The sequence below is a fragment of the Loxodonta africana genome, chromosome 4 (assembly GCF_030014295.1).
Source record: "Loxodonta africana isolate mLoxAfr1 chromosome 4, mLoxAfr1.hap2, whole genome shotgun sequence".
NCBI classification, from domain to species: Eukaryota; Metazoa; Chordata; class Mammalia; order Proboscidea; family Elephantidae; genus Loxodonta; species Loxodonta africana.
Window position 1 is genome coordinate 8,837,707 of NC_087345.1, and position 27,333 is coordinate 8,865,039.

General features: G+C 53.3%; 1 protein-coding gene across 1 annotated transcript in view; it reads left to right on the top strand.

Moving 5' to 3' along the window:
* The window catches only part of SULT4A1 (sulfotransferase family 4A member 1), a 47,084-nt gene extending 20,197 nt beyond the window's left edge, over positions 1–26,887 (top strand). Inside the window, exons 2-8 of the mRNA XM_010599281.3 lie at positions 6,189–6,319; positions 7,672–7,752; positions 8,645–8,771; positions 12,209–12,303; positions 21,935–22,073; positions 23,472–23,603; positions 24,981–26,887. Coding sequence (XP_010597583.1) covers positions 6,189–6,319; positions 7,672–7,752; positions 8,645–8,771; positions 12,209–12,303; positions 21,935–22,073; positions 23,472–23,518 — 620 coding nt within the window. The 3' untranslated portion in view covers positions 23,519–23,603; positions 24,981–26,887. The remainder of the gene's footprint in view (positions 1–6,188; positions 6,320–7,671; positions 7,753–8,644; positions 8,772–12,208; positions 12,304–21,934; positions 22,074–23,471; positions 23,604–24,980) is intronic.
* Positions 26,888–27,333: the final 446 nt, after the last annotated feature.

The following is a 27,333-nucleotide window of genomic DNA, read 5'->3' on the forward strand; positions in this document are numbered from 1 at the left end:
TGACATCTTTGCTTTTCAACACTTTAAAGAGGTCCTTTGCTGCTGATTTGCCCAATGCAATGTGTCTGTTGATTTCTTGACTGCTGCCTCTATGGGTGTCCATTGTGGATCCAAATAAATCCTTGACAACTCCAATTTTTTCTCCTTTTATCATAACGTTGCTCATCGGTCCAGCTGTGAGGATGTTTGTTTTCTTTATGTTGAGGTGTAATCCATACCGAAGGCTGTGCTCTTTGATCTTCGTCAGTAAGTGCTTCAAGTCCTTCTCACTTTCAGCAAGCAAGGTTGTGTCATCTGTGTATCCAGGTTGTTAATGAGTCTTCCTCCAATCCTGATGCCCCGTTCTTCATATAGTCCAGCTTCTCGGATTATTTGCTCGGCGTACAGATTGAATAGGTGTGGTGAAAGGATACAACCCTGACGCACACCTTTCCTGACTTTAAACCAATCAGTATCCCCTTGTTCTGTCCGAACAACTGCCTCTTGATCTGTGTACAGGTTCCTCATGAACACAATTAAGTGTTCTGGAATTCCCATTCTTTGCATTGTTATCCATAATTTGTTATGATCCACACAGTCGAATGCCTTTATGTGGTCAATAAAATACAGGCAAACACCCTTCTGGTATTCTCTGCTTCCAGCCAGGATCCACCTGACATCAGCAGTGATATCCCTGGTTCCACGTCCTCTTCTGAAACCGGCCTGAATTGCTGGCAGTTCCCTGTCGATATACTGCTGCAGCCGCTTTTGAATGATCTTCAGCAAAATTTTACTTATGGGTGATATAAATGATATTGTTAGATAATTTCCACATTCGGTTGGATCACTTATTTTAGAAATAGGCATAAATATGGATCTCTTCCAGTCAGTTGGCCAGGTAGCGATCTTCCCCATTTCTTGGCGTAGACCAGTGAGTACTTCCAGTGCTGCATCCCTTTGCTGAAACGTCTCAGTTGGCATTCTGTCATTCCTGGATCCTTGTTTTTCACCAGTGCCTGTAGTATTGTTCCTTCAGTACCATCAGTTCCTGATCCTATGCCACCTCCTGAAATGGTTGAGCATCAACCAGTTCTTTTTGGTACAGTGACTGTGTGTATTCCTTCCATCTTCTTTTGATATCATTAATAGCTTTACAGAAAACTAAACAAGCAAGCAAAGGCAGTTATTTACCCTAGAAAAAAAAACTTCCTGTAAGAAAGGAAATGTGATCACCACATGGTGTACCTTACATGAAACTCCGAATTAAACTCGGAATTCAACCACACATTGTCCACTGGATGCTTTGGGAGGATCAGAAGGGGGAGCTCGTGTGGAAGGGAATTTGGTAGAATCCTCACCTTCCTTGGTAGGAAACCACTAGAGCATCTGAAATATACACATCGTGAAATAATGATGTGAGCATAAGTTATTTAGAAATCCGAGGGTAGACCTCAGGAAAATCCACCGAGGGTTTGCTTCTGGGGAGTGGGGTGGTGGTGAGGAGGGGACCTGTGGCTTTCTGCTCCACGGCTGTCAGCGCTCTCTCTGACTCTTTAAGCTAGGCACTTGGGTGACTTTGGTGAACGTTGTTGTTGTTAGGTGGCGTTGAGTCGCTTCCGACTCATAGCGACCCCATGCACAACAGAACGAAACACTGCCCGGTCCTGCGCCATCCTCACAATCATTGTTATGCTTGAGCTCATTGTTGCAGCCACCATGTCAATCCATTCCTCTTTTCTGCTGACCCTGTACTCTGCCAAGCACGATGTCCTTCTCCAGGGATTCATCCCTCCTGACAACATGTCCAAAGTATGTAAGACGCAGTCTCGCCATCCTTGCTCTAAGGAGCATTCTGGCCGCACTTCTTCCAAGACAGATTTGTTTGTTCTTTTGGCAGCCCATGGTATATTCAATATTCTTCGCCAACACCACAATTCAAAGGCGTCAACTCTTCTTCAGTCTTCCTTATTCACTGTCCAGCTTTCACATGCGTATGATGCGATTTAAAATACCATGGCTTGGGTCAGGCGCACCTTAGGCCTCAGGGTGACATCTTTGCTCTTCAACACTTTGAAGAGGTCCTTTGCAACAGATTTGCCCAATGCAATGTGTCTTTTGATTTCTTGACTGCTTCTTCCATGGCTGTTGATTGTGGATCCAAGTATAAAGACATCCTTGACAACTTCAATCTTTTCTCCACTTATCAAGATGTTGCTCATTGGTCCAGTTGTGAGGATTTTTGTTTTCTTTATGTTGAGGTGTAATCCATACTGAAGGCTTTGGTCTTTGATCTTCATTAGTAAGTGCTTGAAGTCCTCTTCCCTTTCAGCAAGCAAGGTTGTGTCATCTGCATATTGCAGGTTGTTAATGAGTCTTCCTTCATTCCTGATGCCCTGTTCTTCTTCATATAGTCCAGCTTCTCGTATTATTTGTTCAGCATACAGATTAAATAGGTATGGTAAAGAAGACAACCCTGACGCACACCTTTCCTGACTTTAAACCAATCAGTATCCCCTTTTTCTGTCCAAACAACTGCCTCTTGATTTATGTAAAAGTTTCTCATGAGCACAATTAAGTGTTCTGGAATTCCCATTCTTTGCAGTGTTAGCCATAGTTCGCTGTGATCCACACAGTCAAATGTCTTTGCATAGTCAATAAAACACAGGTAAATATCATTCTGGTATTCTCTGCTTTCAGCCAGGATCCATCTGACATCAGCGATGATATCCCTGGTTCCACGTCCTCTTCTGAAACCGGCCTGAATTTCTGGCAGTTCCCTGTCGACGTACTGCTGCAGCCGTTTTTGAATGATCTTCAGCAAAATTTTGGTTGCGTGTGATATTAACGATATTGTTCTATAATTTCCACATTCGGTTGGATCACCTTTCTTGGGAATAGGCATGAATATGGATCTCCTCCAGTCAGTTGGCCAGGAAGCTGTCTTCCATATCTCTTGGCATAGACGAGTGAGAACCTCCAGCGCTGCATCTGTTTGTTGAAGCATCTCAATTGATACTCCATCATTTCCTGGAGCCTTGTTTTTCGCCAATGCCTTCAGAACAGCTTGGACTTCTTCCTTCAGTACCATCGGTTCCTGATCATATGCCACCTCTTGAAATGGTTGAACATTGACTAATTCTTTTTGGTATAATGACTCTGTGTATTCTTTCCATCTTCTTTTGATGCTTCTTGCGTGGTTTAATATTTTCCCCATAGAATCCTTCATTATTGCAACTCGAGGCTTGAATTTTTTCTTCAGTTCTTTCAGCTTGAGAAACGCTGAGTGTGTTCTTCCCTTTTGGTTTTCCATCTCCAGCTCTTTGCACACGTCAGTATAATACTTTACTTTGTCTACTTGAGAGGCCCTTTGAAATCTTCTGTTCAGTTCTTTTACTTCATCAATTCTTCCTTTTGCTTTAGATGCTCGATGCTCAAGAGCAAGTTTCAGAGTCTCCTCTGACATCCATCTTAGTCTTTTCTTTCTTTCCTGTCTTTTCAGTGACCTCTTGCTTTCTTCATGGATGATGTCCTTGATGTCATTCCACAACTCATCTGGTCTTCGGTCAATAGTGTTCAGTGCGTCTAACATAGAAGTGAAGATAAAAGCCTTCCAGAGGGTGTCAGCAAGGATCCTGTGGGTTAGGCCCAGTCCTGGCTGGTCTGAGCACTGGCATCTGTCCCCAGCATCTGGTGGGAATCTTGCTGAGCTTCACTTAGCATCAGAAGGGCTGGGGTTGACAGAGCAGGGGCTGTGGCACTGAACATGGAGAGCCACTGGGGTGCAGTGAAAGGGGGCACGGGGATGGCTCTTGGGAAGCCAGAAGAGTGGATGGAGGGTCTCTGGATCTGACTTAGGGCGGGGGAGGGGAGAGGACTGGAGGCAGCCTGGCACCCGGTGGGAGCCCTACTGAGAGGGGTGTGTCTGACCCCCCCAAGCCTGGGCTTGCTCTTTGTAGAAAGCACTGAGTGTCTGCAGTGAGGTCAGCCATCAGGGTAGTTGTTATTATCCCCTCTATTGTGTCTTTTTCTCTTACCATTTTGTCTTGTCCTGCCAGCTGGCTTTAGGCCCTCCAGAGGCCAGGCTTGTTCACTGTGTTAGTCCTCAGTCCCCCACCCCACTCCCCTGTCTGGGCTGGCAGACGCAGTGTTGGAACACCCTAAAGGCAAGGGATTGTCAACTAGGAAAGGGACTTGGTGAAGGGGGCTGGAAGGGGGGCCCGGTAGGTGAAGAACTTCCTTTTAACCAGCTGGTCTCCAGCATATGTATCTAAGGAGGCGAGGATGGGGCTTGTGGAATGGAAGTGACGGGTAGCCATGGGAGATGACTTTTAACGTGCAGGGGTAGTCATCTGGGTCCTTGGCCCCTGGGCGCCGCAGGGCTGGGGGAGGGCAGCACTAGAAGTAGGGAATGAAGACATCACAGGAGAGGCTCAGTCTGATTGGGAAGGGGGCTGTCCTGAGCTGCTGGTGGGCTGGGCCACACCTGGGGCACTGGGGAAGGGGGAGAGTGGGTGCTGTGAGGGGAGGGGTGGGGGGAGTGAGGGGCAGCTGCAGGCTGGGTGGGCAGAGGGCCAGCCTTGTCTGTGGAGATGACTTGCAGTTCCGTCCCAGGCTGAGGAGTAGGCAAGGTGCCCAGCAGGGTGAGGCTGGGGATGGAAGCTGGGCCCAGGGCCAGGCAGAGGACCTGGACGGGGGTCTGCGCCAGCCAGGGCCTTGTTAGGGTGGGAGTCCAGGTGGACCTCATGGGCTGGGGCAGAGGACCTGGACGGGGGTGTGAGCCAGTTGGGGCCTTGTTGGAGTGGGAGTCTGGACTGACCTCATGGGTTGGGACAGAGGACCTGGTGGGGGTCTGAACCAGGCGGGGCCTTGTTGGGGTGGGAGTCTGGACTGACCTCGTGGGCTGGGGCAGAGGACCTGGCCTGGGGTCTGAGCTAGGCGGCGCCTAGTCAGGGTAGGAGCCTGGACTGACCTCATGGGCTGGGCAGAGGACCTGGATGGGAGTGTGAGTCAGGTGGGGCCTTGTTAGGGTGGGGGTCTGGACTGACCTCATGCACTGTGGGACCCTGTGCAGAGTTCCAGCTGGGGCCAATGACCTGAATCTGAAACAACTGTTCATAAGACTAGGAGGGATGGTCCCCGTGTCCAGACAGGGGGCCTTGTCCAGGCGTGTGCTGGGACACACCCTGGGGTGGTTTGTGAGCAGGGTTGCCGCCCAGCAGGAGGCTGGGACCCCGAGAGTGAGAGGTGTCCTTAGCACACTGAACACGGGGTTCCCTGGCCATCTCTCTGCCTTCACTGACTCGGGAACACTGGCCCAAGTGTCCGAGCCCCCCGTGTGCAACACGAGCCACCTTGCAGGCTGGCTTACATTCCCTGGCCGTCTTTCTTAAGGGGCACAGGATATGCTGCCTCCTCTGACCACTGGCAGGTAGTTGTATTTTAGTTGAATTGTGCTTCCCGGTGTGACTGCCACCAGCCCGCCTTGCGGGACAGCCAGCACCCCAGAACCTCTGTGTCTTCTCCGAGTCAGTAACCTGCCCTCTGCGATGGCCACTGTTCTCACCTCTTTCACCATGACTCAGCTTCGCCAGTTCTCGAGCCTCATGTGAGTGGGCTCCTGTCACAGACAGTGCCTGGCTCAGTTTGCCAAACGTTGTGACCTTGAGATTCAGCCATGGTGTGTGTAGCAGTGGTTCCTTCTTTTCGTTGCTGTGTAGGGTTCCGTTGTAGGAATCCTCCAGTTTATTCCTTCTCCTGTTGGTGGACATTTATGTGGTTTCCAGGTTTCAGCTCTCCCGAATACCACTACCGAGGTTACTATAGTACACATCTTTTGGTAAACAAGCACTTGTTGTGCTGGGCACCTACCCAGGAGTAGAGTTCCTGGATCATAGGGCATACGGATGTTTCACTTTACTAGTTACTGGGCAGACGCAGTTTTCCTTGTAAATAATCACGTTATCGGCTAATGAGTTGTTTTCCCAGGCCCTGACCACTCCTGGGTAAACTGAAAAAATCTACTTCCAGAAGCCTCAGGGCTGAATCACCCAGAGGTGGGACTCAGACCAGAATCTGGTGCCACCGAGACTGTTCCCCCAGGCTCTACTGCTCCTATGACCTGCGGCCTGGGCCTCAGCCCTTCTGGGCCCTTGGGCTGCCTCTGCAAGGTGGGCCCTGGAGCACCGCTCATGTGGCTTCTCTCCCTCCAGGCACGAGCCTGCTGCAGGAGGTGGTCTACCTGGTGAGCCAGGGGGCTGACCCCGACGAGATTGGCCTGATGAACATCGATGAGCAGCTCCCAGTCCTGGAGTACCCTCAGCCCGGCCTGGACATCATCAAGGTGCTCTGGGTCACAGCCAGCCCCTCAGACCCCTTTGGGGCATTCCCGCAGTTACTCCCCGATGAGTGGCACCACTGTTTCTGAGGGGCTCAGGAGATTTAGGGGAGCCCTATGTGTGTGGGGGGTGGGCAGAGAGTTCCCAGATACCCCAAATCCCCAGGAGAGAGAAGCCACAAGGCCTGAGTGGCGAAAGTGGCCCTGGGAGGCCGACTGGGCTGTGGTGGCGCACCAGAGTTGAGGGCGTCTGCGGGGTAGGACGGGGAGATGCCTGGGTGTGGGGACTGTGCGAGGGGGTCCTAGTGTGAGGTAGGCTCTGGGCCTCCGTTCCCAGCTCCAGGGAGCTGGGTAGGAAGTGTTTGCATCAAATGCCTGGTATAAAAAGAATGGACTAAATATGTTAATCCCAGAGTGCCGTCACTTCCACCCTCAGATGTGTCTAGACTTTTGTCTCTGCACCCCACGTTCAGTGTCCCCTCAGTAGTTCAGACCTCATTTCCTGTGTGAAGGACCTGCCTGTCCTTTCTCCCCACAGCCACTAGAGGGCGCACTGAGGTACAGCTCGGAGTGCACCACCCAGTGTCACTGCAGGAACCCTTGGTGGCTCTCAAAACAAAGCTGGAGTCCTGTGTGACCTGCCCCTCCCCAGCCCAACCCCTGGTGTTCTGCTCAGCTACCCCTCAACTCCAAGTTGGATTCCACCTTGTCAAGTCATTTGTCGGGTTGTTCCATTAGACTGTATTGAGGCGCTACTCTTGGCACTGGGATACGGCCATGAGCAAAACTGACAGAACCATGGCCATCATGGAACTTACAGATGAGACAGTAAAAATAGTGTCAGAGAAGGGGTTCCAGGTCCCCGGGTGCTCTGAACCCCTGGAAGAGGAGACCGGGCCCTTCTCAGGGCCCCCTGCTGCTGGGTTGAGGAGAGGCTGAGGGGCAGAGGTGGGAGTGGCGAGACCAGGTGGCACCATGGTAGCCCTGCAGGCTGCCCAATGCCACATCTCCTGCCACCTCCACCGTCCTCCAAGGCCACCCCACCTCAGCCCCTTCCCTGGGAGGGCCGTCTCACTCCTGAGTCCTCTGGGCAGACCCCCGTGACCGTGACAGGTTGACTCCTCATCTGTGAGGGCCTGAGGGCAGAGGCCACGTCTCACTCTCGGTCCTCGGGTCCTGCCTGGAGGACAGCTGTATCTCACGTGTCACTCTTAGAGGAGAAATGTGTCAGGTGGAGAGCAGGCCCTCACTGTGCCCGAGACCCTCTTCCCCTGGGCCCTGGGTCTGAAAGGCCCTGAAATGAGACTGAATAGGCTGAGGTGCCGCCTCTGAAGGCCCCTCTCCCTCTGCCTGTGCAGGAGCTGACGTCACCCCGCCTCATCAAGAGCCACCTCCCCTACCGCTTCCTGCCCTCCGACCTCCATAACGGTGACTCCAAGGTAAGTCTGCCCCTCTGCTTCACCCGTGACACCATCGTAACGAGGAGATGCCCAGTCCACGCAGCAAGCTGTGGTTACTTCTGTGTTCTCTGAGCCCGTAGACAGCGTCAGATCCCTCCCAGAGGCTGTCTGGGGCCGTGTACCGCCAGCTTCTCATACAGGCTTTTAACTTGTGTGTTTCCTCACAACTGAATGCATGGCGAGTGGCCTAAGCCTTGCATGTGCCTGGTTCAGGCTGAGGCCGCCCTGCTGCTGCCATTGCATCTTGACTGTCTCTTTTCTCTCAACTGCTTTATGTCTATCAGGCCTATACGCACGTCACCATCTGGATTGTAATTTTTCTGTCTTCCACTGACTTTAAAGTAGTAATAGGCGATGTGGGAGAAAGACTTGGCAGTCTGCTCCCATGAAGATTTCAGCCTAAAAGACCCTGTGGGGCAGTTGTACTCTGTCACAGAGGTCACTATCAGTTGGAATCGACTCAGTGGCACCTAACAACGACAATAAAACCAAACCCAAACCAAATCCATTGCCATCGAGTCAGTTCCGACTCATAGCCACCCTATAGGACAGACTAGAACTGCCCAACAGGGTTTCCAAGGAGCAGCTGGTGGAATCGAACTGCCAACCTTTTGGTTAGCAGCCAAGCTCTTAACCACTGTGCCACCAGGGTTCTAACACGATAATAGAGAATAAAAATAATAAACAATTATCCTAGCAAATACTGTTGTATGAACAAAATGTAAGAGCAAAACGGCGCCGGGCAGCAGTGAGCGTGCATCTGACCTCCATGTTGGAAGCAGGATGATGGTGGCGTTTAACGTTCAGGAGAGCGGTTTGTGTGTGCCCGGGAGGGATGGCCAGCCCCACTTATTGTGCTCTTCCCACACAGGTCATCTACATGGCCCGCAACCCCAAGGACCTGGTGGTGTCCTACTACCAGTTCCACCGCTCCCTGCGGACCATGAGCTACCGTGGCACCTTCCAGGAATTCTGCCGGAGGTTCATGAACGACAAGTGTGAGTGTCTGCAACCAGCTCACTCCTTCAGTGCCTAGTGAGTGCGGGGTACCTTCCCTCCATTGCCTGACTCTTCCAGCAACCCTGCAAGTCAGGCCTCCTTTCCCAGCTCACAGGTGAAGAAGCCGAGGCTCAGGGAAGTTCAGCCATCTGCACAAGACCACAGAGCCCATTCCTGTATGGCAGAGCAGGCCCGCCTGACCTTGCTGGGTTTGAGAAGTTCCCCCGTGAGAGGCAGCCCCCCCATCCTGCCTAGGTTTTGAGCTGGGGAGAATGGAAGCAGAATAAGAACGGGAGCCTAGCTTCACCGTCGTTAGTGGCAGAGGCCAGAGTGCAGGTGGGGGCTTGGAGTGGAGCCAGCAGGACTTTAAATGAACCCTGGGATTAGGCTGACTGGGCCGCCCACCCCAGGCACCCTTGTAGGGGAGAGGGCCAGAGCAGACTCTGAGCTCTGCCCTGGCTGCCCAGAAGCTGGTTCCCAGAGGGGTAAGGGTAGGCGGGGCTGTGAGTGTGGTGCACTTCCCAGTGCCCCCTCCTGGGGGAAGAGTGAGTCAGGTGTGGACAGAGGCTTGGTGACACCCACTGTACCCCTCATGGGAGAAGGAAGCATCTCTTCTCTTTAGCGGGGCTGGGCTGCCTGTCCTCGTAGGCTTCATGTCAGTGTTTATTGGTATAGCTCTGGTCCCCCTTTCTAGGCACCCCTCCCCGCCCACTGCCACTCACAGGCTGGGGCACAGGGCAGCCCCCGGCAGCGGCGTGCAGGCGCCCGGAGGAAGGGGGCAGAGGGGGCTGTCACTTCTGAACATTTCCCACAGGAGCAGAGTGAGTGAGGGGTGGAGGCCCAGGAGTGGCCCTGGCTGAACCCCTGCCCAGGAAGCAGCATCCAGGTGGGAAAGACACATTCCCACAGTGCACACCAGATCCTTCTCACACTCTCTCCCCGCCATCAGCACGGACCCCCATGTTGAGCGATACATGTTGCATCTTCTTGCGGCTCCAACTCCCGCTCCTGCAGCCTCCAGGCCTCACAGGCAGGTGTCCTCATGGGACCCCCGAGACCCCACTCTGTGGTGCAGTGCTAGTCCTGAAGGCCTGCCTCTTAGGATGAAGGGTCTTAACTTCTGCCCTCGTGGGGCTGTCTGACGCTTCTTCCCCAGGGCCTGGGCCAACGGAATATAACCGGTCCAGCCAGATGGGTCTGACTGAGAACACTTGGGTTCTCCCTGTCCTCTGAGGCTATTAATCCACTAGTGACTTGGGTTAGTCACTCCCCTGCTCTGGGACTTGGCTTTTTACTTTGTGGAGGGAGAAGGTTAGGTTAGATGACTTTTTAATGGAGGCCCTGGATGTCTGCGTGTCTTCTTCTTCTTAATGTGCAGGAGGGAACGGGGGACTTGTCAGGGTGGTGGGCAGTGGGCAGAAGGCAAGAGTTCTGGAGACCATCTGTGGACAGCTTTGACCCCTCACCTCAGCTTACTGGTGAGGAGACTGAGGCTCTGAGGCATCCAGGGGCTTACCTAGCAGCCAGTCTTTTTGCTGAATTCTTTGTGTGTGTGTGCTTTCTATTCCTCTCGTTCCTGCCTGACAGCCCTCCTTCCAGAGTCCCCGCTTCTTTGTTGGCGAAATGCAAGCAGGTGGGTGGCCTGAGGGGGCTCTGCACCCTCACCTTCTGGACCTCCCGGCACAGGCTGTGCTGTGCTGCCACCTGCTGGCGCGATGGCAGACTGAAGTTGACAGCACCTTGTGTCACTGGGAGGATGAGGGCGGCCCCAGTTCTTCCCAGCTTCAGCCACACATTTAAGTCTAAGTGGTTATCAGCAGCTCAGGGCCAAGTTTCATTCTCTATTGAAGCTTGATTTCTTTGGGTGAAACTGTGGTGCCCCGGCCACGTCTGGGCCTCTCAGATTCTCCTCAGTTCAAGTCGGACAGTCGTGTAACCTGGCATCCCACCTCAGCGCCTTCTCCACAGGGCCACCAGGGTGACAGAGACACAGGCTTGCCATTGCGAGGCCTAGACTGAGCCAGGCATATGTGAGCTCGCTGTGTGCCTGGTAGGTCTGTGATGCGAGGGCTCTGTGGTTGTCCCTATTACAGACAAGGTGGCTCAGTAAGGCTAGGCGGCTTGCCCTGGGCCACACAGCCGGTCGAGGCTTTGTGAGGCCAGAGAGAGCCCTGCTTTTCACCACCTGCCGTGTTGCCCTCTCTCAGACCTGACCTTGTCGTCGTGCTTCTCACCCCCTCTTGTGGCCCTTGGCCCTCCCATCTCTATGCCGTTAAAGTCCAAACTTCTTGGGGTGACATTGAAGCCCTCGTGGGTGCCATCTGCGACCATCATCTGGGCCCTAGCCATGTCCTCATGGGTCAGCTCCGTGTTCTTGCTGTTTCCTGCTGCCTGGGAAAGAACAGTACAGCAGGCACACACAGACACCTCTCTCTTCCCCTTTTGCCTGTCTCACCCTTCGCAGCCCTGCAAGACTGGCCCAGGGGCTCTGTCCCTTGTGGGATGGAGCCCTCCTGTGTTCCTCAGTGTCCTTCCCCCCCGCAGTCAGTCACACCGTATCATGAGCTCTGGATTCCTCGATGGTTCCTGTTAGGAGATGAACTCTCGGGCCCCAAACTATGAAGGCCCCGGAGTTTGCTAAATGGAGGATGGATGGACAGACAGATGGACAGGCGAGTGGATGGACAGACGGATGGATGGGCGAGTGGGTGTATGGGCAGCCCAGCCCCCACTCCTGGATGGCCAGTGCCTGCTCTGACCAGGCAGGCTCCACCAGTGCAGAGCTGGGTCTGTTTAAGCTGTAACCCCTTTTGGAAGAGTCACGCCCAGACCCTCGTCAGGGACAGCATCCTGGGGAAGGCAGGACAACATGGTGAGGTTGGCTGACCAGGCGCCCCCCTAAGCTGCCTTCACAGGGTCACTAGTGTCCTGAGCCCACCCTGCGACCCCCTTGCCAGCAGAGCCCCATGCTCTGGACCTACCCAAGCACCCCCACACCCCACCCGCTCCCACCCACAGAACCCACTGCTCCTACAGCCCAGCTCCTCTGGGCATTTGATCTTCCAGGTGACTGCTTGTTGAACAGATAAACTCATGGGTAGATTGAGATCCCCTTCCAGGTATTGTCCTGACTGACAGGTTAGCAGAGGCCTTATACTACTACGATCAGGTCGTCAAGGCTGTCAAGGCGTCCAGGGGGTGGGGGAAGAGGGGACTATCAGCAGGAACAGCTTACTCAGAAAGCAGCAGGGTCAGAGTGGGGACCTCTGATGCACCTTATCTGGGGGGCTGCAGCCAAGCCCAGAGTTTATCCTTCCCTTCCCTGATTTTGGCTGTTCTCGTTGAGGCCACTGGGCAGCAGTAGGGAGCCAGCCTGGTTGCTGTGCCCAGCTCCCTCCCTCAGCTGTGTGACTCACCTGTCCCCTTGTCTCCACAGTAGGGTATGGCTCCTGGTTTGAGCATGTGCAGGAATTCTGGGAACACCGCATGGACTCAAACGTGCTTTTCCTCAAGTATGAAGACATGCATCGGGTGAGTAGTGCTGGGCGCCGGGGCTGCTGGCGATTCCGTGGCCCTCACTCGTTCTAGCGGTTCCTGATGCTGGAGCTGCTGGCTGTGTGTGGGCAGCTGTGTGGGGTGCATGGAGCCTGCTTGCACCACGGAGATGGCAAGTGGTGGTGTAGCTAGAGGTACCATGCCCAGCCACCCTAAGACCTGAGTCCTGGCTGAACTCGGGACTCAGAAGCTCCATGGTGTGCTCAGAGTCCCCTGTGGGCTGTACTCATGCCCGCAGCCCCTCCCCCTCCCCAGGCCCCATGCCCACAGGCAGGTTTTAGGATGTAAGCCGTGTGTTGGTTAGAAAGCCCTTGCTCAGTCCTTTTCCGGAAGTAGAATAACAGCCAGGCTCACCGCTGCCAGCCCACACTCTCCACAGGCCACCCGTTTGGGGCAAAGTGAGCCTGAGTGCCTCAGAGAGGCCGTTCAGGCTGCCGACCGGCCCAGCGGGGCTCCCTGTGAGCGGGCTCGTGTGACACGTGGCAGAGTGCCCCATGGGGTGCCTGGCACAGGTGGATGAGCACCAGGTGTGGCTGAGTGAATGCATGTTCACTGTGCTGGTGTGACAGGTGGGCAGGACAGGAGCCGGGGGGTTTGGGCCTGCCCGCAGGAGCCTGCTGTCCAGAACACACCACTCGTCACCAACACTGTTGTTGTCAGGTGCCATCAAATCAAATTTAATTCATAGCGACGCCATGTGACGGAGTAGAACTGCTGCCCTCTAGGGCTCTCTTGGCTGTAACCTTTATGGGAGCATATCGCCAGCTCTTTCTCCTGTGGGGCCACTGGGTGGGTTCCACCCACCATCATTTTGGTTAGCAGCCAAGCGCTTAATCGTTGCACCACCAGGGCTCCTTTCACCAACACTTTAAGGGCCTTCATATGTGCCAGGGACTGCCCCGAGTGCCTGGCATACCTGTGAGCACGGTAAATTCCCAGGACAGATTTGCCCCCTGCTGGGTCTCTACGTCAGTAGGGAAACAGGCTGATAATTCTCTCCCCTTAAAACAAATCAGCCATCCCTCAGCCCCTCTTCCCTTCCCAGCTCCTGCCCCTTTTCTCTGCTCCCGGTTTCTGTGAAGCTCCTCAGAATTATCGCTTGCCCCTACACACCTCTTGTTCTTTTTCAATTGAGATATAATGTCCACACCACAGGTTCACCCTCTAAAACGTTCACTTCAGTGCAACCCTCACCACTGTCTACTTCCAGGACATTTTCCTCATCCCGACCCCACCCAACGGGGAGGCCCCACACCCCCTGAGCTGCCTCGTCGGGGTCACTGGTGACACCACATTGCATGGCCCAGCATTCAGTGCTCAGGGCTGGTCTCACCTGGGCTCCAGCAGCTTTTGCAGGACCATGTCCTTCTCCAGCCTTTCAGGAACCTGTACCCTCCTGCATCCCCCACACCACTGGCCAGCCTCCTCACGCTCCTTTGCTGGGTCCCTGTCTCCTTGTCTTCTAACTGGTGGCTACCCAGGCTCAGCCCTCGGCCGAGTCTCTTCCTACCCACGCTCACTCCCCAGTCATCCAGCATCCTCAGACTTTGAATACCACGGTCCAGCCAGATGTGTGCCCACTGCAGACTTGCATTGCCCGCCGCCCATCCCATTTTCCATGCAGGCGTGTGCTCGACACTGCAGGCTAACATGTGCAAACCCAACTCCAGCTCCTCTGAGGTCCTCCTTAGCTTCTCCCTCCTGCGTTTCTGCCGCCTCATCCTCTCTGCTCTTCAGGCAGGATCCTGAGTCGTCCTTGTCTCCCCTCTCTGTCATCCCCTCCGTCCAGTTTCCAGATCCTCTTGTTTCTACCTTCAAAGCTTACCTCTCGTCTGGCCACTTGTCTCCCCTCTCTGTCATCCCCTCCGTCCAGTTTCCAGATCCTCTTGTTTCTACCTTCAAAGCTTACCTCTTGTCTGGCTACTTCCCCTAGCTCTGTGCCATGTCCCTGGTTCAGGTCAGTGTCCTCTGCCCCAGGCTCTCACTCCTTCCTGGGCTCCCTGCTGTGTCATCTCAGCAGGCAGCTGACAGCCACACCGAGGCAAGTCCCCGTCATGTCCCTGCAGCCCCCTCACTCTAGGTGAACTGCCCCCGTTTATTCCCACTCACCCGGGGTCAGGTCAGCGGGCACTGGCCCCTTCTCTCTCATCCCCACTAACCCCAGGGCAGATTAGCGGGCACCAGCGCCTCCCCCTCCCCAATCCCCCACTCACCTGGGTCCCCTCTCTGTGTCTTAGGCTTGATAATTCTTTGAAATGACTCCCGAACGCAGGGAAAGGCTGTCTTTACCCTAGAAGGAAAAAGGATAACAAGCATGAAAGCGCTGTCCATAGGGGTCGGCACAGAGCTTCCATGCCCCCAGGGAATGCGCACCCTCCCAGAGCAGAGCATTGGCCCAGAAGAGCCCATGGGCCAAGGCCTTTTATTGCCTCACAACGGCCTCCTGAGGCTTAGTCAGCATGGGGCCCCCCAGGTGGTCCCTCGTGGTCGGTAGGCCCTGCACATTGGCGTCAGCTGTGGGCCTGCTCTCAAGAACAAGGACCAAAGGCCAAGTGATTTACTGCAAAGGGGTTCCACACCTCGCAGCAAGCCTCCATTTCAGGCTTTTCCGTCTGCTGTGCTCCCATCTGGAATGTTCTTCCCACAGTGCACACGGGTCACTCCTCACTGTGTCCATGAGATTTCCCTGGCCCCTGTTTCCAAGTGCACCCCTCCCCATCCCCAGCCCTGACACTCTCTTTTCTGTTTCATTTTGCTCCCCAGCATTTACCATCATCTTAGGTATGCTAACCATTTACGTCTTTGCTTACTGTCTTCTTGGCTTGGATAAACCCCACTGGGGCTGGGATGTTTGTCCATTTGTTCTGTAGTTCTATTCCCAGCATGTCAGTCAGTGCCTGGCACTTGGTAGGCTCTCAGTAAATACCCCTTCAAGGTAGGAACTTTTCTTCTCTTCAGTGAAGCACTTGAGGCACGGGGAGGCTCAGGAACCTCCCTGGCCACACAGCGGCCAGTGGAGAAGCTGGGATGGGAACCAGAGCCTCTGCCTCGAATCCCACTCACCTAACCACCCACCAGTGACAGGACTGAGGAAACGTGGCTGTAGTGTGGGCTGCTGGGAGGGGAGGAGTCAGTTTTTTTTCCTTATGGAGAGGACAGTAACAGGTGGACTCGGGACCTGCCTTCCTGACTGAGGTGGCAGCCTTGTGTGCACCCACCTGTCAGCGTTTCCTGAAGTCCAGGTAGGTAGTGGCGGGGCCGATTGAGTCAGGAAGGGGCAGGGGCCCTTGTTCTGTTCAAACAACTACCTCATGGTCTAAGTGCAGGTTCCTCATGAGCACAATTTAGTGTTCTGGAGTTCCCACTCTTCGCAATGTTATCCGTAATTTGTTATGAGCCACACAGTTGAATGCCTTTGTATAGTCAGTAAAACAGAGGTGAACATCCTTCTGGTATTCTCTGCTTTCAGCCAGTATCCATCTGACATCAGCAATGATATCCCTGGTTCCACATCCTCTTCTGAAACCAGCTTGAGTTTCTGGCAGTTCCCTGTCGATATACTGCTGCAGCCGTTTTTGAATGATCTTCGTGAAATTTTACTTTGTGTGATATTGATATTGTTAGATAACTTCAGCATGCTGTTGGGTCATCTTTGTTTAGAACGGATATAAATATGGATCTCTTCCAGTGGGTTGGCCAGGTAGCTGTCTTCCAAATTTCTTGACATAGAGGAGTGAGCACTTCCAGCACTATATCCCTTTGTTGAAACATCTTAATTGATATTCCGTCAATTCCTGGAGGCTTGTTTTTTGCCAACGCCTTCAGAGTAGCTTGGACTTCTTCCTTCAGTTCCATTGGCTCTTGATTATATGCTACCTCCTGAAATGGTTGAATGTTGACCAGTTCTTTTTGGTACCGTGACTCTGTGTATTTCTTCTATCTTCTTTTGATGCTTCCTGCGTCGTTTAATATTTTGCACAGAGAATCCTTCGGTATTGCAGCTCAAAGTTTGAATTTTTTCTTCAATACTTTGGGCTTGAGAAATGCCAATCATGTTCTTCCCTTTTGGTTTTCCATCTCTAGGTTTTTGTACATGTGATCATAATACTTTGTCTTCTCAAGCTGCCCTTTGAAATCTTCCATTCGGCCCTTTTACTTCATCATTTGCTTTCACTTTAGCTACTCGACGTTCAAGAACAAGTTTCAGAGTCTCTTCTGATGTCCATTTCGGCCTTTTCTGTCTTTTTAATGATCTTTTGCTTTTTTCATGTATGATGTCCTCGATATCATCCCACAGGTTGTCTGGTCTTCAGTCGTTAGTGTCCAATGCATCTTTGAATTCAGGTGGGATATACTCAAGGTCATATTTTGGCTCTTGTGAATTTGTTCTAATTTTCTTCAGCTTCGACTTGAACTTGTATATGAGCAACTGATGGTCTGCTCTGTAGTTGGCCCCTGGCCTTGTTCTGACTGGTGATATCGAGCGTCTCCGTCGTCTTTTTCCACAGATGTGGTTGATTTGATTCCTGTGTATTCCATCTGGCGAGGTCCATGTGTATAGTTGCAGCTTATGTTGGTGAAAAAAGATATTTGTGAAGTTGTTGGTCTTAAAAAGTTCTGTTATGCAATCTCTTGTGTTGTTTCTGTCACCAAGGCCATATTTTCCAATTACCTGTCCTTCTTCGTTTCCAACTTGCACATTCCAATCACCAGTAATTATCAATGCATCTAAATTGCATGTTTGATCAATTTCAGACTGCACGTGTTGGTAAAAATCTTCTTTCCTCATCTTTGGCATTAGTGGTCAATGTGGTCTGCATCCCATTGCTCTCCTGCTGCTTCCGGGGTTCTCTGTTGTGTTTCCTGTCAGGGCAGTCATCGGTGGTAGCTGGGAACCATCTAGTTCTTCTAGCCTCAGGCTGATGTCGTCTCTGGTTTATATGGCCCTTTCTGTCTCTTGGGCTCATCCTTACCTTAGGTCTTTGGTGTTCTTCATTCTCCTTTGCTTCAGATGGGTTGAGACCATAATTTGGAATAATAGTTGTATTAACTGGTCTTCCTTGTAGGTGTGTGGATATTACCCTATCACTGACAGCATTGTACTTCAGGATAGATCTTGAAATATTCTTTTTGATGATGAATGTGACGCCATTCCTCTTCAATTTGTCCTTCCCAGCATAGTAGACCGTATGATTTTCTGATTCAGAATGGCCAGTACCAGTCCATTTCAGCTCACTAATGACTAGGATATTGATATTTATATGTTCCATTTTATTTTTGACGATTTCCAATTTTCCTAGATTCGTACTTCATACATTCCACGTTTTGATTATTAATGGATGTTTGCAGCTGTTTCTTCTCATTTTGAGTCGTGCCATATCAGCAAATGAAGGTCCTAAAAGCTTGACACCATCCACCTCATTAAGGTCAACTCTACTTTGAGGAGGCAGCTCTTCCCCAGTCGTCTTTTGAGTGCCTTCCAACCTGGGGGCTCATCTTCTGGAGCTATACCAGATAATGTTCCGCTGCTATTCATAAGGCTTTCAATGGCCAGTTTTTTTTTTTTTTTAATTGTGTTTTAAGTGAAAGTTTACAAATCAAGTCAGTCTCATACAAAAACTTACACACACCTTGCTCCCACTAATGAGACAGTGCACTCCTTCTCTCCACTCTGTATTCCCCTTGTCCATTCAACCAGTTCCCGTCCCCCTCTGCCTTTTCATTTCGCCTCCAGACAGGAGCTGCCCACGTAGTCTAATGTGTGTACTTGAGCCAAGAAGCTCACTCCTCACCAGTATCGTTTTCTGTCTTATAGCCCAGTCCAATGCCTGTCTGAAGAGTTGGCTTTGGGAATGGTTCCACTCTTGGGCTAACAAAGGGTCTGGGGACCATGACCTCCAGGGTCCCTCTAGCTTCAGTCAAACCATTAAGTGTGGTCTTTTTATGAGAATTTGAGGCCTGCATCCCAGTGTTCTGCTGCATCAGGGATTCTCATCAGTTGTAGCCAGACACCATCTAGTTCTTCCGGTCTCAGGCTGATGTAGTGTCTGGTTTTTGTGGCCCTTTTTGTCTCTTGGGTTCATCTTTTCCTTTATGTCTTTGGTGTTCTTCATTCTTCTTTGCTCCAGGTGGGTTGAGACCAATTGATGCATCATAGATGAACTGGTTAATTTTTTTCAGACGTAGACTGCTGGGTCCTTCTTCCTAGCCTGTCTTAGTCCGAAAGCTCTGCTGAAACCTGTCTACCATGGGTGACCCTGCTGGTATTTGAAATACTGGTGGTATAGTTTCCAGCATCACAGCAACAAGGAAGCCTCCATAGTATGACAGACTGACAGATGCGTGATTTAGAAACACAGATGGAGGAGCAGGCTCAGCGTGGGGATGGGAGTTTACTTTGGGACCTGCTGACTTGTGGGTACCATGGGACCCCCAGCGAGATGCCACGTGAGCAGATGGTCATGCAGCTCTGAGCTCAGGGAGGGCCTGGCCGGAGACGCCAGAGGTCCTCTCTCGATGGTGAATGCTAGAATTTTCTAAGTTGTGTGTGTTGCAGATTTCCTCTTCTGGTCTTGGTTGTTCTCACTTTATGTGTTCATTGACACACAGAACATTTTCCCTGTTATTTTACTCTCGTCAGATTCATCAGTCCTGTCCTTTATGCCGGACACTTATAGAGTGGCCTTGCTCGGGAAATCCTTCCCCACCCCGGGGTTACAGAGGCTATCTCTGGTTCTTCTACACATTTCACAGCCAGGTCTTTACTCCACCTAGACTTTTCCTGTAGGTCTGCTGGGGAGCAGAGAGCTGATAACATACCCACCACCAGTCTCTGTCTCTCCCTGGGCTCAGCCTTCATCGGGTCCCTGCTCTCTTCTCAGCTCCCAGCTGCCCCCTCCCAGTCCCTGGTTCCACGCTGTTGTTCTTCAGCCTAAACCACACTGTGTGGTCCACTAGCCACTCGCTCACAGCCTGGTAGCCCAGCTTCTGGACCATTCTCTGCATTGACATGGCCCCTTGGCCTCAGCTCCGTCTGCCCAGCATGGACTCTTCAGACTCTTGCGCACTCAGGTACACAGCAGCAGTATTCGTGTCCATGGACATGGCTGAGAGGTGCACATTAGGTCAGTTACAGTGGAGACCGTCCTCCCGCCTGAGCTGCTGAGGGGCCCTGGTGCTGTGACTCAGGGCTCCATCAAAGCCCACGAGCAACCTGACAGACATTTCTAGCACCGCGAAGGCTTGGACGGCCATCAACTGGCACGCGCTTCTTCTCTCTTTAGAACTCTCAGTGACAGTCTGGGATGACTATAATAGAGGTTAACCAAAACAAAAACCAAATCCACTGCCGTCGAGTCAATTCCGACTCATAGCAACCCTATAGGACGGAGTGGAACTGCCCCGTAGAGTTTCCAAGGAGTGCTTGGTGGATTCGACTTGCCAGCCTCTTGGTTAACAGCCGTAGCACTTAACCACTATGCCACCAGAGTTAAGTCACTGTAAATCACATTTTTAGGAATTGATAGCCCTGAGTGAATGCCCCCAGCCCTAGGGCTGAGGACTGAGGGCTAGTCAAGCCAGTTCACACCTCACTGCTCCGTGATGATAATTGCAGCATGGGGGCGACCTTCAGCTTGGTGCTGCTGTGGGACTTCCCCACACTGTGGCGATGGCTCCATGGCAGGGTAGGGAATGGTGCTCCCAGGTGCTGCTGTGACAGTCTGCGGTCAGGCCCGGGCATGGTGCTCCCAGGTGCTGCTGTGACGGTCTGTGGTCAGGGCCAGGCATGGTGCTCCCACATACTGCTGTGATGGCCTGTGGTCAGGGCCAGGCATGGTGCTCCCACATACTGCTGTGACGGTCTGTGGTCAGGGCCAGGCATGGTGTTCCCACATGCTGCTGTGATGGCCTGTGGTCAGGGCCAGGCATGGTGTTCCTACATACAGCTGTGATGGTCTGCTGTCAGGGCCAGGCATGGTGCTCACACATACTGCTGGGATGGCCTGCAGTCAGGGCCAGGTATGGTGCTCCCAGGTGCTGCTGTGATGGCCTGCAGTCAGGGCCAGGCATGGTGCTCCCAGGTGCAGGCGCTGTGCTGTGGGCTCCAGTGCCTCACCCCAGTGCCCCGGCACAGCTCTGTGGGGTATTCTCCCCAGTCACAGAGGAGGGGACCAGCGGGTGCATGGCAGGGCTGGGGTTGGAACCTGGATGCCCTGACTCTGTGGTTGTGGTACACTGCCTCCCCTGCAGCCCTGGGAGGCCGGTGCCCCGCCCCCGTGTACAGACGAGAATCCAAAGCTCAGAGAGGCTCACATCACTGGCAAAGCTCGGACGCCCTGGTGCTAGCATCCTGACCTAAGTCTGTGAGACTTCAAAGCTTAGTTTCATTACCACCAGCACAGCCCCGTGAGCACCTAGCGGGACGCAGACTGCCAGACGCTGATGTCATCCCTTTTCCTCTGAGATGGATGTCACACCAGGGACCCAGGGCACAGACTGGGACTCTGCTGGTCACTCAGCAGGCTATTCCCCCTGCCCCTTCCCCCTGGGGGCTCCCCCTGGGGACAGGCTGCTTTCCTCGCTGTTGCTGTGGTTTTGAGATAGAAACACTTGCTGACAGGGCAGGCGAGGCGAGCTCTCTTTATTCACCTGCCCTCCTTGTGTCTGCAGCCCCCCTGCCCGAGCCAGGCCTGGGCAGAGGAGCACGGAGCACGCTCGGCGGGGGGCAGACCCGCATGGAAGCTGATGGCTAGAGCCCTGTAAGGCTTCAGTCATTCCCGTGGGACCCAGAGAGCAGCTGGCACTCATAGCAGCCTCCCAGGGCATTCCTTGGGTTTGGGAAGTATCACGGGAAGGAAATTCTGCAGGGTTCTTTAGGCCTTCTCCCAGGCTTGCATCTGCTGATTGGCTTTAGAAACCAGCAGTTGAGGAGAGGGCCTTTTGGGGGTCCCCACTGCAGGTGACTGCCTGCTCGGGAAGGGGGACCCTGCCGACAGCTCGGGTCCTAGCCAGAGCACTCTGTGGGACACCGGTTGAGAGATTGGGGTGCCTTGGTATTTCCTGGAGGGGGAGAGCGTGGAGAACAGTCATGTGAAGGAAGCACCCCAGTTTTGCTGTGCCAGTAGTGGGTGCTATGCCTGCCATCAGAGGGAGAGCGGGGACCACTGTGTGGCTTTATGTCCAGGGAGCCGAGGAAAACACACTCTTGCTTCTGATCAGCCAGGCGAGCAGGCTGGGGTGCAGGTTGGTCAAGGGCCCTCTTCCCTCTCGAGGGCCAGTCTGGATCCCAGCAGATGGCACAGGAGGGAGGGACAGAAAGAGCGAGCCAGGTCTGCTCTTAGCAAAGTTCTGAAGTAAATTTTTACTTCTTGCTGCTGTTTTAAAATTACGAAGACTTCACGTCTGCTTCCGAATTCCCTGGAGGTCCGTCCTGGGTTGGAATTCCAGGTCTGCCACCTGATAGCATCATCTCTGTTTTATTTCCAGACCAGGCTCACGCCAGCTTGCTTCAGGGACCCTGTTGGCGGGAGCCTGGCCTGTGTCAGCCAAGCCCTCTGCAGCGGAGGGTGCCGCCTCAAAGGGCTCCTGTGTTCTCACCCTCTTCCAGGATCTGGTGACGATGGTGGAGCAGCTGGCGCGGTTCCTGGGGGTGTCCTGTGACAAGGCCCAGCTGGAGTCCATGACCGAGCACTGCCACCAGCTCGTGGACCAGTGCTGCAATGCCGAGGCCCTGCCCGTGGGCCGGGGTATGCGCCCACCCCAGCCCCGTTCCCCCGTCTGGTGCCCTTTTCTTTCCCTGCTCAGCAGCCCTGGGTCCTGTTCCTTCCCTGCCGTGTTCCCCTGAGCCTGTCCATCAGCGCTCAGCTGTCCCGCCTCCTTCCTCAGGGCCCTGTGTTTGCAGGGACAAGGCAGCAATCAGGAGAACTGGTCCCTGGTAGCACCATGGAGTAGTGGCGTGCTGCCCAGGTGGTCTCTGCGCAGTGGCCACACACACAGTGTATTCACCCAAAGGAGTGACCGCTGTAGATGTCCCAGACTTTGTGGCAGACCCAAGGGCCAGGTGTTTCTGAGTACAGCCTTCCCAGTTAGATGCCTTCAGAGGAGTAGGATATAGGGTGTTGGCAGAAGAGGGTCTGAGGGTAGTTTGGTGCCAGGAAACCTCGGGGCACGAGGTGAGCTGATGGACTCCTGAGCCTGCAGCCGGCATGTCGGTGTGGGACAGGTGGTGGGTGGGGGACCGTTTCCACGTGAAGAAGCTCACTCTTCACTCGCTCATTCATCCACACAGCGGATGTTCACTGAGCACATCAGACGTCCCCCAGCCCAGGGGAGAGGGTGCACACAGCAGGCTCAGGGCTGGAGTGCGGCCTGGGTAGGGGTAGCCCTTGTGGGCGTGAAGCATTTTGAGTTGGGGACAGTGTTCCAGGCAAGACCTGTCCCCAGATCCAGCCAGGGTGCTCCCCTGCCCTTAGGGCTCACAGGATTTGAAGCTGCTCCGTGGAGAGCTGGGGAACATGGTGGGCATTGAAGACACCTGAGCCCCAGGTGGGCTGCAGTAAATCTGAGGCCATACCCCCGTGGAGCGGGGCAGCTGTTCAGCTCCCAGCCATTGGACTTGGAACTTCCTCAGGTGGCGAGCCTGTTAGGCGAAGGGCTTAAGATGCAGGACAGCTTCCCACAGCATGGCTGAGAGTTAGGGGGAACCCCAGCCCCGGCCCTGGCAGCCTGGTCGGGGCGCTGGCTCCTCCAACTCCCCTTCCTTCTCTGTGAGGGCGGAGTGTGCCCGCCTTGCTAGACCACCAGGAATGCTCTGAAGGCCCGGTGGAACGTGCCGGTAACGGCAAAGCAGTCGCTTTTCTAGGGAGAAGTGAGCTGAAACCAACACGCTTTGCAATTTATTTCCTGGCTGCATCTTCACAAATATTTATTATTTAAAATTTATTTGCTCTTTTTTAGTTTTGCTTTCTCTGTGTTTTGTTAACCTTGAATGTGACCTTCCCCAGAATACCCCTTTTGGTTCATTTGTGTGGTAACGAAGTGTCGAGAACATACTGCGTGCCCATATGCTCCTGTGATGTGTCGGCTTTATCATTGTTTACCTTGGTTTTGCTTTATTTTCGTTCTTTGGTTTTGTTTTCTTTTAGCACATTGCCTCTTTGCTCAGAAGACTCCTGTGTTGGTGAGAATGTAGGGGCCTGAGCAGCCAGCCACATTGCTTAAGTTTGATTCATATCACATCATACATTGCACTGTCTTGAGTCCAAACCCTAAACCAGGTAGGTGACTCCTCTGCTGAGCACTCAGCTCCACCGCTGAGAAAAATCATCATGGAAAAATATATGCACAGGGTGGTTGCTCTAGAAGCTTCTAATTTTGTCCCTCATGCCTCATTAGAGGGTAGCAAGAACAATTTTTCTTGGTTTTTCCCTCTCCGTCCCTGGTAGATAATTTTTCAACACCAAAGAGAAAGTCCTGGTCATGTTGAACGTGCTAGCTCAGTGTTTGCGGGTTGTGGTTTCATCCCTGAGGTCCTGCCAGGACAAGGACAGCGGTAATGACACAGATAATGAAGGGTGTTTGCTGGGGTTGCTGATGCTGCCGGAGATGCTGACAGGGGAAAGATTCCAGACGAGCATTCCAGACTCCCTGGAGGCCGTTTGGAAGCTGAGAGGCAGAGCTGTGGGTGGTGTGTTCATGTCTCCAGGAAGCGGGATGTGTGGAAGCCCCTCTTGACAGCTTCACAGTCTCCAGCCGTACTTGACCGGGCTAACTCAAGATTGGGCAGTTAACAACAAAGACAGCACCCACAGCAGTTTTGTTATTTTTAGCTTCGTCTCCTTTCCCCTGAAGCTCCTCCAGTAGACAGGGCCATGGCCTACACATTGGTGTGTGGGGTCAGCCCTCCTCCACACCTGCCAGGAGGCGGTCTCAGTCTGGCCAGATCCCTGGGCTGGGCTGTAGCAGGGCCAAGGGGGTGCCGCCGTGACCGAAGTGTCACCAGGGTTTCACTGCAACACACGTTCTGTGGCAACTGTTGTGTGTACTTCAACTCCCTACCCAGGGCCTGCCAGGAGATGCGTTCCCGAAGCCTCCATCCTTGACCCAGCCGTGAGGGTTTCCTACTTGTCACAGAATTTTCTACCTTTTGAGTGATTTTTTTTCCTTTTTCAAATTCTCCAGAAGCAAGTGAAGGCTTAGTAGAGCTGTGGGCTGTGAGTGAGTAGGTATCACGGAGGACCAAGGCCCCCAAGCGATGCCTACGGCGGCAGGCACTCGGCAGATAGCATCGTCCCTGGGGCAGCTGTTGTGGGTGCTGGGCCTTCTGCAGCAGTGCAGGCGGTGAGGTCCTTCCTCCCCGGCCCAGGTCTGGGGATTTGTGAGTGCTCAGTTCGCCCAGTAAGCGACTGACATGAGGAAGTGGCTGCGACTCAGCTCCCTAACAGACCCAGAGACAGGCTGGCTCAGTTCCTGCTCTGCCACACCTAGCCATTTCAGGGACGTTGGGGGGCCTGGTGGGTCTATGGTTCAGACAGCTAGCACTGCACCATAGACCATGTCCAAGGGGCCAGGAGTAGACCCGAGGCCGCACAGATCCATCCCTAAGGCCCGGCGGCCAGTGAACCCGGCCAATTGTGTTCTTGCTTGTGTTTCAGGAAGAGTCGGGCTGTGGAAGGACATCTTCACTGTCTCCATGAACGAGAAGTTTGACTTAGTGTACAAGCAGAAGATGGGGAAGTGTGACCTCACATTTGACTTTTATTTATAATAACAGAAACGGCAAACCTGCATGCTCACGATACCCAGACACACTACTAGCTAAAGTCCCGTATGCATTCGTTTATTCCTCGCTGGACAAGCTCTGGAAGTGGTGTGCACAGCCACGGGGGAAGGGAGCCAGAAGGCAGTGGGGGTGAGCGATCCGCCCCAGCGCAGCCGCCTCACCTGTGGGGTCTGCAGTCTCCACCTGTGTGATCGCAAAGTGTACACCAGTCGCAGCTATGACGGACCCTGTCCGAAGTATAGAGTATGTAACGAAGTATAGAGTATGTAATGTACGCAGCTAGAAGGTATACCTTTTACCACCCCCACCTGGTTGATTGTATTTTATAGAGCTTTTCACTGGAACTCTAAATAAACATCAGTAAACCAAGTAAGAGTTCATTTCCGGGGGGAATCAGGAGTGAGCCACACCCAGTGGAGAAAGATCTGAGTTCACTGTATTTATTTTGTAGTTTCCTTATCTGAGGCATAGCCCTGCAGTTCTCACGTGGCTCTGGGGCAAGGATGAGAACGGAGGAGGAGGGGTTTAGGGGTCTGCGTGGGGGAGACAGACGTTTGTGCCGACAGCCTGCAGTTCTTTGTAACCTTTCTGAGGTGAAGTAGAAACTTCACTAGCAAATTTCCAAAAAAAGGGGCCCCTCTGCAGAGACTCCAGTGGGCGGCTCTGATCCAGAGAAGCTCGTGGAACATTCTGTGAGGGACACCTGCACCAAGGGTCCAGCAGATGGGAGTAGAATGCAGTCGGAAGCATTTGAATGCAGTGAGTGAAGAGTCGGCCACCCAGAGAACAAATCACACTCAGAATTTGAGTTTAATTCCTCAGCCTTGTTTTTGTTCCCTGAAGCAGTAACCTACTTAGGCTGGCAAGCAGATGCTTAATAGTAAATTTCTGAAAATCCTGGATCTTTATCGTTCTGTTTGCTCAGCCTGTACCTGAGGCTCTCGGCTACAGGAGAACCGTTTTGCAGATTGAGTGCCCGGTTTCCCTCAGACCTGGGCTGGCGGTTCTGCCTTTGTCTGTCTTTGCTCTGTCCCTGGGCACATGGGAGGGAGTGGAGGTGGCATCGTCATTGCTCCACCAACTGCCTCGTCCTCTGGCCCTGTGGGTTTGGCTGGTCGGGTGGCCAGATGCAGAGCCGAGCTGGTGGCTGCCGTTGACGTTGCTGCCACGACGGGGGCTGGCCTGGCTTCTGCTGTTTATGTGGCTGGAAAGCACTCAGTGGTGGGCAGAGGGCGGCTTCTGTGTCAGGGCTCTCTGTTCTGTGCCACTTTCTTGGAAGCAGGTATAGTGGGGTGCTCACATTTCGTTTGCACGGGGAGAAGCTGCCAGCACAGCGGGGGCGCAGCATGGCACGGGGGGCTTGGCGGCACTTTCTCTTGTAGATCCGTGAGCGAGGCTGCTGTCTGTGAAATTTCATTTCTATTTTTCTATTTTTAGTACTGTATGGATATCACTGAGCACTACACACTCGACTTCTGTGCTTGCTTGCATCTTTAATAAAGATATCTTCTGTGTTCCGTGCACTGTGTTGAGTGCGTGCGCTGGTGGTTGGAGCAAGGGGACCCGACACGGCCCCTTCAGCTCTTCCCGAAACGTGACGCGAGCCCCACCAGCAGACAGCCTGTTCCTGGGTGGATGCTCGGAGGGCCACAGCCCGTATCAGGGTTCTGTAGGCAGAATTTGCCGTCGCCCTCAAATCCAAACTTCACAAGGGATGAATTCCCGTCCCCATTTCCCTGTTGACCAGAAGTGGAAGGAAGGACGGAGGAGTGGGAGAGGTGGTACCTGAAGATCAAGCATCTCAGGACTTCAGAGTCACCGCCAGGAGTAGGGAGACCCTACTGTCAGGACCAAGTGCCCTGGGCTGGGAGGGACTGACCTGCCGATTCCACTCAACAGTGGGAATTTCCCAGTCCGTCTCCCCAATTCTGTGTAGAAGGAAGTCCGGGCCATTGTTTGACCTGAGAAAGTGTGGACCTTCTGAAAATGCATGTTTATTTTCAAGCAGAGTACTGCTCGGGCTCAGGTGAAAGCCTGGAATTTGATGTGGAATCCTGGACCACACAACCCCCAGGTTAATCAAGTGTTAGTCTGCTCTGTCGTCAAGGGCCTGCCTGAAATCAGGTATCAGCCATGGAAAGTGACGCCACCCAGGTGTGCTGTGACACCACCCAGGTGTACTCTGCACGTGGTGACCCACCAGGTTTCTACAGTCACTAGTTGAC